Here is a 17,940-nt window from a genome sequence, read left to right on the forward strand (position 1 = left end):
TGTAGTGAGGTCTCTTACTACTAAAGTTTCATTATTAAGGTTATCTAGCTTAAAAAAAACCCTACTCTCATACATTTATTGGCATACTGTGAAGTATAAAAAAAACTAAACTGAAACAGTTAAAATAAATGAACAAAATATATTTTGTGATGTTATTCCTTGCCTTTTGTTTGTTCACTTACTAATCCACAAGAGTTGCTAATCCACAAGATTTGATAATCCACAGTGTATCTTGCAGTTGTTAATGTGAATTTGTGAGGTTTTTATTGTACTTCCATGTTCAAAAGCAGCTTTTTCCCCCCACCATAGAAAAAACATATACATTATCAATACAAACCCTTCTGTTTTTATATTAATCTTCTTTCTCTTCTCTGCCTGTATTCCCAGCTACAATCACATGCAGTCATGTAATACATTTATCTCTGAAATTGTATTCACTTAAGTGGAATTAAATGTAAATCCCCATTACACTTCACATTATATTCAATTGTGCTAGCATATTGGGTTATACTTTTAAAAATGTACTGGCAAGATTCTCTCCTGTGCTGAGCAGAGCTTTGGGGAGGCAGTGGCACAGACCTGGATCCAACACAGTAATGCCCAGCAGAGAATTCTCCTGCACCAAGGGACTTTTCTGATGGGTATTAGTGTCTAGATTATGCTATCTCAGTGGTGTACAGGGCCATAAACTCTGCTGAGCCCTAAGTGTTTGGTTATGTTACAGTTTCTATCACAGGGGGTTTTTTGAGTGTAAAGTCAAGTCTTGCAGTCAGTATAATATGTAATGGTATTTGTTTAATCTGGGTAAAAAGGTGTTTAACAAATTCAGTATACCTGGGATTCACTGTACTTACATGTCAGAAGGATGAAACAGAAGAGAAATCCTATTCACACTACCTTAAAGACCAAATTCAGTCCTGGTGAGCAGCTTTTTCTCCATTAGCTTTCATAGAACTACACCTGCTTATGATAAAACTGCATTTGGACCATTATTTCAAGGTGTATCTACGTAAATTGTGTCATATGGGGTGATGTGGTTTGGATAAAGGCTTCATTGGGTTGAGATTGGGATGGCCATGTCATTCCTGGATGCTGAGGCCATGAGCATGTTGTGTTGTCATAAAACCTTTTGTAGCACACAACACTAACCTATATTAAACTCTTTTAAAGAGTTTTTAAAACATCTTGTTGTGGCTGTTTTTGTGTGTGTATCATTGCATCTCTAAATCTTGGTAAATCTCTAAATCTTACTCAGTTCAGGGAGAGCCAAGAAAACCATTTTAAAACCAACCAAATGAAAACCACCTCCCAACCTTAAATGCTTTTCTGTATATAAAAGTGTCATGATTTTAAAGTCCACAGTTTCTATCAGAACTAGAAGTGAGCCCTCTTCTAAGGGTTTGAAGCTCTTTTTCTGCTGTTCAGAGGTGTGTGCAATATTGTTGGTCCTGTTTACAGAAGAGTTGAATGACCTTCGCTCCAGCTAGTCAGTGTAAGATGTTGGTGTCCCATGACATTGCTGTGTATTGAAAAACTATCAGAGGCTCAGGGCTGAGTCTTATCCCAAGATCTTGGTTGGTGTAATTTGGTTGGAGAAATTCCACATTTGAAGTTTCATTTAAAAAACTGAAGGTGTATGAAATGGCTCAAAGGCTGGAATGTTAGAATCCTGGTAGGGATGGATTATTGAGCAGAGATGCATGTTAAACGTATTTAGACAAAGGTTCATGTTAAACGTATTTATTACATAGCTCTGAAACTTCACATGGGTCTTTAGTCTATCAGATATGGATCATTTCCACAAATGTGATGTGCATATGATTTTATTACATAGAATAAATGAGTTCAAAATCTATGTGTTAGGTTCTTGTATGTTCCTCAGTTATTGCTGACCTGATAATATTGCAGAAGGTAATATTAACATTGGTAGTCTTCCCTTTGTGTTCTATGCTCAGATAATTTTTCATTTTAAAGAAATATTTAAAGTCCTGATCCTGCAAAGGCATCCACGAGCTTAGACTCTTTCGCTCATTGGAGCCCTCCTGTAGTCATTTCTTACAGTCATGGCCCAGCGACTGTTGTGTTTTGTTTTGGATGCTCGTCTGTCTAAAATGTATGGAAATATTTTTGCCTAATCTTTGTGTTTGTGTAACATTAGGGCTCAGATGATTGTTTGGTGAAAATTTGGGCTACAGATGACGGTCGTCTGCTCTCAACGTTGCGAGGACACTCAGCTGAAATTTCTGACATGGCTGTTAACTATGAAAACACATTGCTGGCTGCAGGCAGCTGTGATAAGGTAGTCAGAGTGTGGTGTCTACGAACCTGTGCACCAGTTGCAGTGCTGCAGGGCCATTCAGCTTCCATTACGTCCATACAGGTAAGGGGTAACACTTGCTCCAGATTCCCAAGTGACTTTTAAAATGGTGGGGAACAGTATGGAGTAGCAATGAGAAGCAGACCTCTTTCACATCTAAGTCGGCAGTTCAGATCTGGCTCCGCTTGAGAGTGACCTAAAGGTGTTGCTATGTAACCACTTTTCTGCGGTTTGTGTAAAATCCATAGATTGGTGTAAAATCCATTGATTGGTGTATAACTGCAGTGGTGTGGCACATGCAAGTGTGGATAAGGGGCAAAACTGAAATAGCATGGCCACTGCGTGCAAACTTCTCTAGTAGTACTTACACTGTTACATCCTCAGTTACGTTACGAGCAGTTCCATTCTGTAGTGGCAGGGTAGTCTGTAATAGCTGGTGAAATCATGTTACATTGTTGTAGTTGGCACCATGTTTAAACCAAGTTCAGACACAGTTCCCTAATATGGGAGAGGCACAGTGCAGACTGAGCCTTATGCTACTGGGTTATAAATAGAAACAACTAATTTGATACAATTTCATGTAGGTGGATGTTGAAAGGAGCACATAAATATGAGTACATAATTTGAAAACTGGAATTCATTCAGGAGTTTATTCAGTAACTCTTGGATGTTTCAGAACTCTGTCCAAAGAAAGTTAGTTTTACTTCTGAGTTAATGGTTCTCATTTAAAATGCTTGACTTTTTTTGCCATGTTATAATGAATCATAAAATATGTAGCTCCTTTGGAGGTTTACATACATGAACAGACTGCAAAAACTGGTTGTAATAGCTTTCTGTGACATTCTTATACAAGTTTACAATTTCTGTAAAGAAAGTACGCTGTTTTAAATTGGTTTTATTGTTTATAAGCAGAGCTTAAGCAATTTATGAGATACTTAGTTGCAAGAGCATTAAACTTCCTATCCAGACTGTGTCACCAAAGACAAACCCATAGCCACAGGGTGACACCCTGGTGAAAAGTACCATCCCCCCCCCCCCCCCCAATAAAAAAAAAACAAAAAACCCCAACAACCAAAAAAACCCCAAAAAACGACCTGCTGGGAAGTGTGAGGGTGCTTAACTTCCTGCCAGGCTGCTATCCTGGATCATACTGGATCCAGTGTCCAGTTTTCTATCAGTCTCTGCTTGTGTGTGTCAGATAAAACTCAGCTGCTGGAAAGGAGGAGCATTCTCTCACCTTGTTCTGTAGGAAAGGAAGGTCTAGGCTACTCTCACCTTCTCCCAGCCTTCTAGCTTCTGCATGGCAGAGTGAGTGCCTTTGCTCCTCAAAACATACACATGCTCCACTTCCTTTGTTTGATTGTTATGGAAGCTTACATTGTGAAGAAATGCATGTTAGTCTTTTTATTCACTCAGAGAAAGTTCATACTTTCAGTGGCAAGTCGCTTCTTTTCATAAGATACCTGTATTTAAGAGGGCAGGGAAGTCAGCTGATTTAACTGCCATAACTGTATTTTTAGTTTTCTCCAGCAAGAAAAGGAATAACCCGATACCTCACTTCTACTGGTGCTGATGGAGCAATCTGTTTCTGGCAGTGGCATGCCAATACAATTAAATTTAAGTAAGCTCATTTTGGTGTTTATAATTATTCCAGTTATAAACTTGAACTCGATCTGCAAGTGGGTCCTTGATGTCATTCCCAAGTGCCTGATTGCCATACTGGTCTAATGGACAGTGTGGAGTCTGAGAAGTGGAGTGGTGGGTAGCCACATAAGCCTTTGCAGCTATCTTAGGGGGTGTGCTTTCTCCTCGTGTGTTATGACTTCCATAGGGCTGCAAAGGATTGATCGCTGAGTTCTTTGCTTTATGCTTTTCAAGCAATAGTTGTGGGATGTCTTCCTCACTTTTAGGCCCAAGACCTGTACGTTTAGTCCCAAATTCTTCTCTGAAATGTGCAGGAATGCAAATTCCATTGAGTTTAATTGGAGATGTACACATCTTTAGATAGAATTTCATCCCTAAAAAGTGTGGGTTTGATGACATGCTACGGCAGGGGTGGGAAAACTTTTTGGCCAGAGGGCCACATCAGGGTTCCAAAACTGTATGGAGGGCCAGGAAGAGAAGGCTGTGCCAACCCCCCCCTGCTCCTTGTCCCCTGACCGCCCCCTCCCTGGACTCCACCCTCTGTCCAACCCCTCATGATCCCTGTCTCCTGACTGCCCCGATCCCTATCCACACCCACCCCCCCTGACAGGGCCCCTGGGACTCCCACGCCTATCCAACACCCCCATCCCCTGACCACGCCCTCCCTCCCCTAACCTCTGCCCCATCCAACCGCCCCCAACTCCCTGTCCCCTGACTGCCCCCCGGAACCCCCTGCCCTTATCCAACCGCCCCGGTCCCCACCCCCTTACTATGCCGCTCAAAGCAGCATGTCTGGCAGCTGTGCCGCCCCGGCCGGAGCCAGCCACGCTGCTGCGCTGCCGGCAGGAGCTCGCAGCCCCGCCACCCAGAGCGTTGGCGGCACAGCGAGCTGAGGCTGCGGGGGAGGGGAGGGGAGGGGGCTAGCCTCCCCGGCTGGGAGCTTAAGGGCCTGGCAGGACAGTCCCGTGGGCTGTAGTTTGCCCACCTCTGTGCTACAGGCTGATGGCTTGTCAGTTTCTATTTTAAGTGTTTGGCTTGTTGAATATAAACAAATTTAAATAGGTTAAAAGATCTTTTTAACTCTCAAACGGGTTACTTTTTTATTAAACTGATTTTAAGTGTATGTATCTGACGGCAAACTTCAAGTTCCAAATTCTGCAATAAAAGAACTTAAAATGAAAACACTGACCTTAACTTTAACCACTGAGTTACGCTGATACTGCTCTTCGTAGGGGACATGAAGATAAGGTCATAAAATTAAAATTGTCATGTTATTTTCTTGCATTTAGGGATCGCCCCGTGAAATTTGCTGAGAGATCCAGGCCTGGAGTTCAGATATCTTGTTCATCTTTCAGCTCCGGTATGTATAGAAGTCAAGAAATAGCACTTCAGTTTTACTTTGTGTGTGTATATATGTATGTATATACATATTAAAAAAAAAAAAAAAAAGTTTGTTTTAAAGCTAATCTCTGGTCCTCTATAGCTACTGAAAAATAATAAAGACAATATATCTGGGAATACATTGAATTCTATAGAAGAAAGTTTGCTAATGGTTTAAGATTTTTTTTTTGGAAACAAAGTGATTTGAATTAAATGTTCAATGGCAATTTGTACATTTAAATTGGCTGATTCTTCAGTAGGAAAGATGATTAGGTTAGTTTTGCCCTCATGTGGAAAGTGGTGAAATATATAACTGGGAAGCATTAATTTTTTGTATGCTCAAATCACGAAGTTCATATTTAGACATAACTCCTATTGACTTCAGAGGGAACTTTGCTTCAGCATGGTGGCTGGTAGAAAGGAAGCTCCATATCCTTTTAAATTTATCTTTAATATTAAACTTTTTATTAGTATCATGTAAAGGAATTACTATTTAGATCCTGTCTGTGACATTGGTAGTGTTTAAAAACTGAGTCAATCTCTAACTCATTCCTGGATTAGGGTCCAGGATTTTCTAATTTTTTTTTTTTTTTTTTTTTTTTAATAAAATACGTTTCCAAACTGGGAAGTCATGTTGTTCTCAGCCTATATTTCTTGCTGCTGTTGTGTTCATGGCTTTGTCCAACTTTTTGTGGTTCAAAAGAAAATCTGTATATTTTTTTTTTTACCTTCCGTTCCCTTTTTTAAATCTTTATACTTTTAAAGAGTTAAAGTTGCATTCTATAAACTTAAAATTGGATAGATAACAATTTGATATTGAAAAGATCATGTGTGTTCCCTATGATCGATATCGTAGGCAGAGCTGGGAGCACTGCCTACTGTTATGGTAGTCTGACACTTCCCATTATAACATCCTGTTTTATTTTTCTGTTTCTTATAACTTTGCTAAACTTTAAATTTTCTGTCCTTGGGTGTTTTTAAATTTCAGCCAAAATAGTTAATCTGTTTCTGAGAATGAAACTGGGGAAAAATACAGTATTTTGCCCGTGTAAAAAAAGTTCTGGTGACTTTGGGCTTGTCTACACTGGCAATTAACAGCGCTGCAACTTTCTCGCTCAGGGGTGTGAAAAAACACCCTCTTGAGTGCAGCAAGTTTCAGTGCTGTAAAGCGCCAGTGTAAAGTGTGCCCCAGCGCTGGGAGCTGCGCCCCTCATGGAGGTGGTTTTTCTAGAGCGCTGGGAGAGCTCTCTCCCAGCGCTGCGCCGCAACCACGCAAGGCACGTTAAAGTGCTGCTAGTGTAGACTAGCCCTTTTTTGTTGAAAAGCTCTCTCCTGCCCCTCCATGCTTTGGAGCGCAGACTTGAAATTTAGCAGGGGGTGTGGCCTCTGTGTCAGAGCTGTTCCTTTTGCTAGCCTGTGAAAATCTGCCCAAATTAGGCCAAATCTGGGGGGGAAGTATATGATTTAGGTAATTAGACTGTGTCATCATGCAGATGCACAAAGGGCTGAATTAAAGTTGTACAGGCTTCCTTAATTTGGGCATTTCCTAACTTTTGAGTCCTTGACTTTGCATCCTGAATAATGTTCTTTTGACGTTTTTTGTATGTAATAGTTTGTCATGTAACATAGATGATATTGTAGATTATAAGTAACCAAACTAATCCCAAAGTGTCAGGGACTTGGTTCAATAATACTTTAGTCACAGGGCCATTTTTTGTGGTAATGTATGTTTTCATGTTACACTGTCTTTGAAGATATATAGTCTGTTTCCCTGTTTTGTTCCAGCCTTGTAATCTGCAAGAGAGAGGATATCTTATTGTGGTACTTACCTACAGAGTGAAACGAAATCATTTACCTGTAATTATCTTCATCTGAAATTGCTCGCCTGTTTCAGGTCCACACTAACCATGCCATTTCCCCCCATGAAAGTTAGGATTTCAGAAATCACTAAAGCACTGTCACTGTCACAAGTCAGGCATCCCGTACTGAATAATGACTCTGTGTGATATTGTCATCTGAGAACAATTATTACAGGAAAATAGTTTATTCTGTCAACAAAGCATGTGAAGTCACTTCAGTAAGAATTTGCCTAAGTCCTAAGTGCTTTGCTGAATTTGGGCCTAGAGATTTGCAAGCCATTCTTTGCCTTTTATTTCTGTGTATTGGTCTGGCTGATAGAACGGCGGTAAACTCGCAGTAACTGAATGCCATATTTTGAAATGTTACCCTTGTTTGTTCAGTAACAGTTCCAGTAATTTCTACCCTTCTTTAGCAGTAAGGAGATAGGTTGAAGCGTAATCGTCTCAGAAGGTGCAGATCAGGGAAACATTTAAACCAAGATTAAATGTTTATGAACAAGTTTAATTCCACTGAAAATCCTCAATTTAAAACTGTGAATTATGCTCCTCTAGCAGTAACACCGTGAGTTTTTAGTTCCTTTAGTGGCTTTTCTTCTCACAGAAAATACTGTCTTTCTCAGGTGGCATGTTCATTGCAACAGGTAGCACTGACCATGTGATAAGAATATATTATTTGGGCTCGGAATCGCCAGAGAAAATTGCTGAGTTAGAGTCCCATACGGTAAGAGCCAAAAGAGAAATTAAATCTCTTTCCATTTTTAACTCACCCTGGGTATTTAGGTTTGGTCTTATATATTCTGTTGGACTAATTTTCTGTCTATCTTTGGTGATGTGGGGCCATATAAGTACCTTAATATCTGAGCACCTGACAGTCTTTAATGTATTTATCTTTACAACAAATTTATGAGGTAGGGAAATGCTATTGGACAAACGCCTGCCAGGGATGATAATACTTAGTCCTGCCGGGGACTGGATTAGAAGATCTGTCGAGGTCTGTTCTGGTCCTGCGATTCTGTTCTATGATTCTATTATTCCCATCTTACAGATGGGGAACTGAGGCACAGAAAGGCAAAGTGACCTGCCCAAGGTCACATGGGAGGTCAGTGGCAAGGCAGAGAACCAAACCTGGACCCCCTACGCTTGTGCCTCAACTACTGGACTACACCCCCACCCCTACATTTTATTTTTAAGTATCTGACTTTAATATTGATATAGATCAGAAACACCTGTAATGAGAGAGAACAAGTGTTCTGGTTTTAGGGTGTGAAATCCAACAGAGCATACAAGTGTGGTTTCATTTTGAAAGAAAAAGAAGATTATGAGAATCCTTTTTTATTTCATGTTTTAACAAACAGCATTTTTTGAAAAATGTTTTATATATCAGTCTGTCTTTAACGAAGTTATGAGTCTTAGTGGCTTTTGTTTATAACTAATGAATTTCTCAAATTAATTTTGATGAAGACTGATAGGAAAAATGGAAATTGCTAAACCCAGCATTAGAACATTTCTTAATACCTGTTTGATATTGAGCACTGGTAATGTGCTTAGTGGTTGGACAGCACATGGTAATGTCACATGTTCTCTATATGGTTACTGCTGGCTGCTTTATAGCCTCAACCTTGCTCCTGCTAACTCTACAAACTGCTGTCAGCATGTTCCTGAAAGGATGAAACATCAGGGACTTGTTCAGGATAAATCTTCATTATTATTTTTCTTTTAATTATAGTAATCCAGTCAGGGAACAGAATCAAAACCATTCCTGACTAAAATAAGCAGTCAGGAATAGTGAATAAGAAAGGCACATGGCCAACATGCTATGTGAGCAATCCATGAGCTGACACTTGTTTGCATGAAATATTAATCAAAAATATGAATAGTGAAGAAATGTGTAGTAATATGTCTATATCTGAACAATTCAAAAATGGGAATATGGTTGAAATTTGATGAATAAATTGATCTCAGATCCTGAAAAAATTGGTCCAAAAACACCAGCAACCATGATGGTTTTGAACTCAAATACAGCCTTCCCCAACTTCCATGGGAGTTGGCACTCACTGGGCCTCTGTAGCTGAGAAAGGCTCTTTGGTCCTAGGAATTCCCCAGTTATGCTGAGTGCATAAAACATACCAGCTCCCAGCCTTGATTCCACCTCATGCTCATGGTAGTATAGCTATATCAACACATCTGGGAGTGTTTGCTGTGACAAATATACATCTGTTGCAGCACACCCCCTCGCAAGAACAGGTGGGGGAGTCTAGTAGTGAGACTGTGATTTCTTAAGCCAGTTTTCTTCCCAGGCTGCTCCAAGGGCAGTACAATAACTAACTACTACTTACTCGTGGTATAGATCATAATGTCTAGTAATATTTGTTTCTGGAAATTTAACTCCAAATATTTTTACTTCTGTATTCTGAAATTCTATAAGAAGTGTGTGGAAAGATCCAATTTGACTAGTTTAAAAAAACTAAAAAGAATTCCAGATTTATAAAATGCTTTCTGCTCTGTTTGTTTGTTTGTTTGTTTGTTTTTTAGGACAAAGTAGTTGCAGTTCAGTTCTGTAACAATGGTGACAGGTAAGCATGTATTCTGGGCTTTTTCCTGTAAGACATATTGTATTTAATTTTCCAAACAACTTTTTGTGAGAGTCTTTTGTTTTAAAACAGTAGTAATACTTTACACAGGGTCCTCTCATTTTAATTGACTCGTCCAATGATATATAGTGAACCAGTGGCAGAGCTGAGTCTGGATTCCATGTCTCTAAGTGTAACCACTACTCCTGGGGAATTCTGCATCAAAAAATTAAAAATTCTGCATACAATATTTTAAAATTCTGCATATTTTGTCATAACACAATATAATAATGTCAGTTTCAGTTATTTTGGTAATTTGTTTCAAAATACCTGTCAGCAAGTATGTCTGCAACAATATAGACAACAAAAAAAGATTCCCCCAGGAGTAGAGAGTTAAAGAAACCTCTACGGCTGCCCAAGTCCTGTTTCTCTATTATTCTTTTGTTTGGAGCCTCTGTCTGGCTGTGTCACATGCCAGCGGGGCACATCTTGGGGGAAAACTCTGCCCCTCCAGTCTTTTAGTCAATTCTCATTTTTTTTACCCTGCTCTTATAGCGTTACTGTATTTCAAGTTCCCAAATAAAGGAAGCTTCCTGGGGGATGGGGAGTTGGGGGCGGGGGGTATGGTTGGGGGATGCTGGAGGGTGTAGTTGGGGATGTGGGAGGGGTCTGTGTACTGGGAGAGGGTATTTGGGGGATGCTGGAGGGGGCTGCGTGGGGCTCCCCCTCCCCCTCCTGAGCCCAGCTGCAGGCTCTGCTCTGCACAGCTTCATTATTGTCCTGCCAGGGGACATGGTGCAGCCCTGCCCTTCCTCACCCTTTGCCAGAGCTGGGTCTCCGAGGCCCGCTCCTGTCCCCGGGAAGATGAGGATCAAGCCCGGCAGCCAGAGCCGCAGGGCCTCCATTCCTGCTAGGCCGGGTGCTCCGCTCACTGCAAGCTGGGGAGTCTGGCTCTTCTGGGTCCAGTGGCCCCTAGTAGTGGCCAGCACTTATGCATCACCGATTCTGCGGGGGAAAATGAAATTCTGCACAGAACATTATTTCTGTGAAAATTCTGCATTGTGCGGTGGCACAGAATTCCCCCAGGAGTAAACCACTAAAAATAGTATGTTCTTTTTGAAAAAACAAATCAGGTGCTAAATTCTGTATCCTTATTTCTGTTTAATAGACTTGTACTCCGCAAGTAGCGTTATTGAGTACAGTGGGATTACATAAGACAATAAGAATGGGCGTGCTGGGTCAGAACAACAGACCATCTAGTGCAGTATCCTGTCTTCTGACAGTGGCCAGTGCTGGATGCTTCAGAAGGAATGAATAGAACAGGGCAATTATCAAATGATCCATCCCCTGTTGTCCAGTTCCAGCTTTTGGCAGTCTGAAGTTTAGGGATACCCAGAAGAAGGGATTGTGCCCCTGACCAGCTTGGCTAATAGCCATTAATGAACCTATCCTTCATAAACTTATCCATTTCTCTCTCTCTCTCTTTTTTTTTTTTTTAAACCCAGTTGAACTTTTGGCCTTCACCACATCCCCTGGCAAATAATTCCACAGGTTGATTGTGCGTTGTGTGAAGATTTGTTTGTTTTAAACCTGCTGCCTGTTAATTTCATTGGGTGACGCCTGGTTCTTGTATTTTGTGAAGGGGTAAATAACACTTCCCTGTTCACTTTCTCCACATCATGCATGATTTTATAAATCTCTATCACATTCCCCCCCACCCCCCTTAGTCATCTCTTTTCTAAGATGAACATCATACTCATGGAATGTGGTACTGTTCCACACGACTAAGGGTATTGGAATCTGGCCCTAAATGAAAGATTAACAAAAATGGTAGAATTATTATGGATACACAGGTTACCCAGCAAGTAAACTTAATGTCATGCTTTAGAGGGCTGTGATGCTGCAAAGTGCTTAGCACCCTCAGTCTTCATTGAGTCTAACAGGAATTGAGGGTTCTAAGCATCTCATGGGAGATGCTCCATGCCTTGTGGGATTAAGTTCACATTGAGTGACATGTCTGTATTTTTTAATTCTAGTAGGATCAACTGTGCCAGTAAGCCTAGGTTTCTGTATCTCTCCTAACATTAATAACTTTTCAGCTGGAAATTGCATCAGGTTAAAACATAGCATCAAGTCAGCTCTGTGGCTTTAGTCACATTAGAGCGAGTTTTAAAAAATATGCAAGTTGTGGGGGTTTTGTTTGCTTTAGTGCAAACTAATACCCTTAGAGCAACCATGTTTCTTACAGAAAGCAGGCTCAATGCTTCCTGGAACTCCAGAAAGCACAGGGAGAGTGGTTACTGTACCACCCTTGCAACAGTCAGCCAGCTTTGATGGCTAGTTTCAGAAGAGGTGAGGCCATGACCACAGCCCCTATTTGGAGAAGCTACCACTGGCAGTAGTACTTTGTTAATGTAGTCTCTGAATTCAGACGAGCTGTATTTTTCCCATTTCCTACACTGAGACACAAAAGAGGAGACTACTTGTGTCCTCTCCCTCCCTCCCCCTACACCCCCCCCCCCTTGCACAATCCTCTCTTTGCATTTAGGCACAATGCAAAATTCTTTGATTTCAAAAGAAATGTGCTTGGATCAACATCCTAGTGATGCAATCAACAGTGCAGCTGGCCAAAAAGACGCACGAACCCAATGTGATACTGAATGAAAAGGCAGTTTTATTTCCCCTTTTTTCCCTTTGTTTGTTTTTTAAAGGTGGTGTGGGAAGGCAATTAATTTAATTTAGACTCCAATTTTTTCTTAATTTAGCATTTCATATTTAACAAAAGCAAGGACATTAAGAACTAAGGCTCCCTTTTTGTCCTGTCCCCATCATGTACTGATTTCACTTCTGTAAGAGAGATATTGGGATGAAGAGAGCTATTTTATTTTTATATCTGATTTAATAGAAGAATATCCCCCTATTACATAGGCTTCTGGGGGTATTTCCATTAGGGTTTTTTTTTTTTTTTTTAAAGCAAATAGTTGGCATATTTTAAAACGCTTTCCAAACAGCATAAAACTACTGCAAGACAAGAACAGCAACTCCTACTAACTATCTGACCTAATTCTTTGACATTTGATTTCTTCTGTCAGGCCTATCTTGGGCAATGACTTGAGTAAGCAAATAGTCCTTTCCCATGCCTTGAAGTTCAGCAAAACAGAGTTCTAAAAATCATGCAAGAGAAGCACGTTTTTAGTTACAAACATGCTGCCTCCTGTCTCCATGTATTCAGATGTATGTGCTGTTCACCTTAGCTGATCTCAACTTTTGGGAGGTTCTGTAGGGACAGACATACTATGTAGGGAAAAACAGTGAGGAGTCCTTGTGGCACCTTAGAGACTAACACATCTATTTGGGCATAAGCTTTCATGGGCTAGAACCCACTTCATCAGATGCATGGAGTGGAAAATACAGTCGCAGGTATAAATACACAGCACATAAACAGAGGGGAGTTGCCTTACCAAGTAGGAGGTCATTCTAATGAGACAATTCAATTAACAGTAGGATACCAAGGGAGAAAAAATTACTTTTGAAGTGGTAATGAGAGTGGCCAATTTCAAACAGTTGACAAGAAGGTGTGAGTAACAGGAGGGGGAAATTAGTACGCGGGAAATTAGGTTTTGTAATGACCCAACCACTCCCAGTCTTTATTCAGGCCTAATTTAATGGTGTCCAGTTTGCAGATTAATTCCAGTTCTGCAGTTTCACTTTGGAATCTGTTTTTGAAGTTTTTTTATGGAGAATTGCCAATTTTAGGTCTGTTATTGAGTGACCAAGGAGATTGAAGCGGTCTCCTACCGGTTTTTGAATGTTGTAATTCCTGATGTCAGATTTGTGTCCATTTATTCTTTTGCATAGAGACTGTCCGGTTTGGCCAGTGTGCATGGCAAAGGGGCATTGCTGGCACATGATGGCATGGTGGTTACTCACACCTTGTTGTCAACTGTTTGAAATGGGCCACTCTCATTACCACTTCTAAAGTAATTTTTCCTCCCTTGGTATCCTACTGTTAATTGAATTGTCTCATTAGAATGACCTCCTACTTGGTAAGGCAACTCCCATGTGTTTATGTGCTGTGTATTTATACCTGCGACTGTATTTTCCACTCCATGCATCTGATGAAGTGGGTTCTAGCCCATGAAAGCTTTTGCACAAATAAATTTGTTAGTCTCTAAGGTGCCACAAGGACTCCTCATTGCTTTTGCTGCTACAGACTAACACGGCTAACGCTCTGAATACTGTGTAGGGGTAGCCAGAAAACTCCGCGTCCCCTATGTTTTTGGCTCTGGGATTTGTGTTGGTTTGTATGTAAAGGATAAAGCAGAGGACCACTCCTCAAGAGGAGTGGGAGACACAGTTTATCTTCATGTACAAATGTCGGATTACATCTGTTTATAAAATAGATAACAATTCATTTAAAACAAAAGCATATTTCATTCCTCCCATTTCAGAAACTTGCCTAAAAGCAGCTCTCAGTTAATTGTTCTCCTTGTAATCAGCAGCAGAGAGTACTACAGTCCAATTCTTTTCACAAGAATACAGATTCTCCATGTATTGCTTAGTATTCTCTCCACATTTTTTTGGTGGTTTATGTACACTTTTTTCCCCAAGTGTCATTGTGTGGAGGAACTGTATTAATAGAGTTTAATATTGTGGAGCAGTCTTAATATTTCCTAAACTGAAATACTTCTTGGGTGTCTGGCATGAATTATTATGAATGACAGTACTGATTTTTAGTAAGAATATTACCCTGTGTACTCTATTGTGGATCCATATTACAATAAGTAAAGTAGTTAATGTACATATGCAGCATCTGCTCTCTAAACCCCCAGCCTTCTACTGGTTCCACTTTTGCAGGACCAGGATCTAAAACCTTAATGTCTTGGCTATCATTCCTTTGGTGTGTTTTATTCACATTTGTTTGCTGTCCTCTGACAATGTGGCTGGCACTCTGCAGAAAACTAATATATACGTTGTCCCTACCTGTTAGGGTTAGAGTTAGAGAATAAAACCAAAAGGCCCATGGTAGAATTTTCAAAAGTTCCTAAGGCCAGCTCTGCACTACAAATCTTTGCTGGCATAGCTCTGTCGGCCAGGGGTGTGAAAAGGTGTGATTTCTGACCAAGTAGCTGTGTCAGCAAAAAGCTCCTACTGGAGTTTATAGTGTGCTCTTTTTGCCAGTATAAGCTGTGTAGATGGTAGAAGTGCTTTGCCTGTGTAGTGAGCTGGTATAGTTATACTAGCAAAGTGCTCCTAATGCAGATCTGGCCTAAGTGATGTAGGCGTACAAGTCACATTGAAAGTCCTAAGTCACTCAGACACTTGAAAATTCCCCGCTCAGCCTGTTATATTGATGCTTTTAATATAAAATCCACAACCCCCTGTTTAGATTACAGGAGTAATGAAATAAGTCCTTGAAAGAAAATAAAGTCAAAATAAAGCAGGAACCTAGCATAAGTGTATTTATAGGGTTTTTTCCCCCCCTCTTTCTCCATTACAGTAAAAATGAAATTTAAAAAAAAAAGAAACCATCACTTATTAGAGTAGAATTGCGCAGGCTTGGGTTTTTACATTGAAAGCTTCAGGTGATTTTTTTTTTTTTTTTTAAGAGTAAAAAATGTTGCTGGGCACCCTTGAATTAAATGTACAATACTTGGGGAATTCCTCTATGATTAAAAAAGCCCTAAATGTTGTTCCATTGCTGGCCATGACACTTTTATGTAGGTGAGTGTGATTTTTATTAAATATTTAACTTTTTAACCTAACATAGTTTGAAAAATAAAGCTATGTACATTCATCTTCACAGACAGGACGATTAATTTGCAGATTTGGGGATAATCTGTACAAATGTTAATACAGTGTAATTTATAGTAGAACCTGGCCGTATATTTTCTTTTCTGCTGCCGTTTCAAACTGTTTCAAGAGATTTGCTGATGTCATTAAAAAGAGAGAGTGCAGCTTATATGAAATACAACATTGAATTCACTCCAAGTCCATCTGCTCGCTGTAACTGTAATTAATCTTGTGTACAATATCTAATAGAAAAAATATAAACTCATTGTTTTCTCATTACACTCTGGAACAGAGATGTGCAAACAAAATAGAAAGAAAGATTAAATATTCTCTGGCTTTGATGCTGACAAATTACATGACTTATTTTTTCCACATTTGTCTACAGTTTAAGATTTGTCAGTGGGAGCAGAGATGGAACAGCAAGAATATGGCAATACCAGCAGCAGGAATGGAAGAGTATAGTCCTGGATATGGCTACTAAAATGACAGGGTAAAAGAAAACAAAACACTAATTTATACTATGCCATCATCTATGTGTAAGAACAAAACCTTTCCAGCAACTAATTTGAAAAATGTATTCTCTTATATTCTGAATTAATCTCAATCCACGTAGTTTGGTGTGTATTGAAAGTGCTGTGTCCTTGTCCATTAAATGACACAATTCTTTTGAACATTTTAATTAACCTTGAAATTAATCTATGTTAACATATCTACTCAGCAGTTTCATCACTCCCAAGGATGGCACATTCTTCCTATTTTACATAAGAAACTAGAATGTTGAATAGTCTCTCTCGTGGAAAGAAGCTGTAGTGGAACCTCACTTGTGTGCAGTTTGAGCTCCACATTTTATAATATGCACAAAAAAAGTGTGGTCTCTCCCACCTGTCAGTGAAGATTCAATTGTAGTTGCTGTAGTGTGGCCTTAAATTCCAAGGATTTCTTTATTTTTTTACAAAAGATGCCATATTATATTTATTATATACTGTGAAGTATTATAATAAAAATTAAAACTAAACTAAGAATTGACAAATATAAACAAAGTACATCTTGTGATTCATTTCGGTGTTGAATCATATGAATTCAGTAATTTTCCATGGATCACCCCGTCATTAATGTACAGTGAAGATTTTCTGCAATTACAGTTAGAATGCTAGTGAATTAATGTTTTTGGTAAAAGGGTGTGAGGTCATTCTGGAAATCGTCTTATCTAGTTGAAAACAAATGGCGGTGAGCAGAAAAATGCTGAAAAGGTCTGAACTTTGTTCTTTTATTTTTTTCCGTATTATGTCCCTTTTAAAATATATTTTGGGATTTCTTTATTGCTTCATCAAATATGGTTATAAGACTTTTATCTGAATGTTTTCATAGTGTTTCTTAACATTATTTTTTTTCCTGTTGGAGATGCAACATGATGTAAGATTTGATATGCTGGTTGGGTTTTTAATTTTTTAGGGTGTTTTTTTGTTTTGTTTTGTTTTCTGGGTGTTTTTTTTGTTTGTTTGTTTTTGGCATGTTGTTCAAATGACTTCAGTAAGTGACCCAGTATTAGAACAAACACAGGCATAGAAAATAGAGATGGGAAAGACCTGCTGGACAATTCCGTTCATTTCCCTGTGCTGTTGCAGAAAATATGTGTCTCTCTCAAAAGTTACATGTGTAGCATTAAACATCTTTAAGGTGGCCATCTAATTGTAATTTAGATTTATTTAACCAGTAGGTACTTGTGATGGATTTTACTATAGCACATAACAGTGGTGGATGTTTAAAAAAAAAAAGAAAAAGTGCCTACTGGAAAAAAGGGAAAATGATTAATTTTCTAGGCAAAAGAATGATCTGTTACATAGAACAGGAGCTGAAACTACTGCTTTTCAAAGAGAGTGGAAAATCTTTCAATATAAACCAAATTTTCCATAGTTTTGTAAATATGATTATGAATTCCAAGTGTTTATAAATTGCTTGGATGTGCATGCATCTCACAAATTTCCACAGTTTCAAAACAAAAATTTATTTTAGGACTAAAGAGAGAAAAATTCTTCCTACCTCCTTCCTTGGGGCAAGGTCTGTCGTTCATTATATGTTTGTACAGTACCTAACACAATGGAGCTGAACCTGGTCGCAGCCTGTAAGTGCTGCTGCAGTGTAAATGTTTAATAATAGAGCTGGTTTACTCACACAGAGAAGTGAAGGATTAAGGTTAATGTCAAATGTATTTAATATTTCCTGTATCCTGCTTCCACCACAATAAAATATATTCTTGAATTGCATGAACCATTATTTATTTTCAAATTCAATCAAATTTCACTATCCTGTTATACCCAGTAGTATACAGTATAGTGGTGACAGCCAATCTCCCACTAATTTCCAATTGAATTGCTAC

General features: G+C 39.3%; 1 protein-coding gene across 2 annotated transcripts in view; it reads left to right on the forward strand.

Annotated features, from left to right (window-relative positions):
• The window catches only part of BRWD3 (bromodomain and WD repeat domain containing 3), an 87,575-nt gene that overhangs the window by 23,789 nt on the left and 45,846 nt on the right, over nt 1-17,940 (forward strand). For both annotated transcript variants that reach the window (XM_037908960.2, XM_043522808.1), the window contains exons 8-13: nt 2,159-2,380; nt 3,838-3,938; nt 5,251-5,321; nt 7,821-7,921; nt 9,733-9,773; nt 15,949-16,053. In XM_037908960.2, the coding sequence (XP_037764888.1) occupies nt 2,159-2,380; nt 3,838-3,938; nt 5,251-5,321; nt 7,821-7,921; nt 9,733-9,773; nt 15,949-16,053 (641 nt within the window). The remainder of the gene's footprint in view (nt 1-2,158; nt 2,381-3,837; nt 3,939-5,250; nt 5,322-7,820; nt 7,922-9,732; nt 9,774-15,948; nt 16,054-17,940) is intronic.

The sequence above is a fragment of the Chelonia mydas genome, chromosome 9 (genome assembly GCF_015237465.2).
Source record: "Chelonia mydas isolate rCheMyd1 chromosome 9, rCheMyd1.pri.v2, whole genome shotgun sequence".
Taxonomy (NCBI): Eukaryota; Metazoa; Chordata; order Testudines; family Cheloniidae; genus Chelonia; species Chelonia mydas.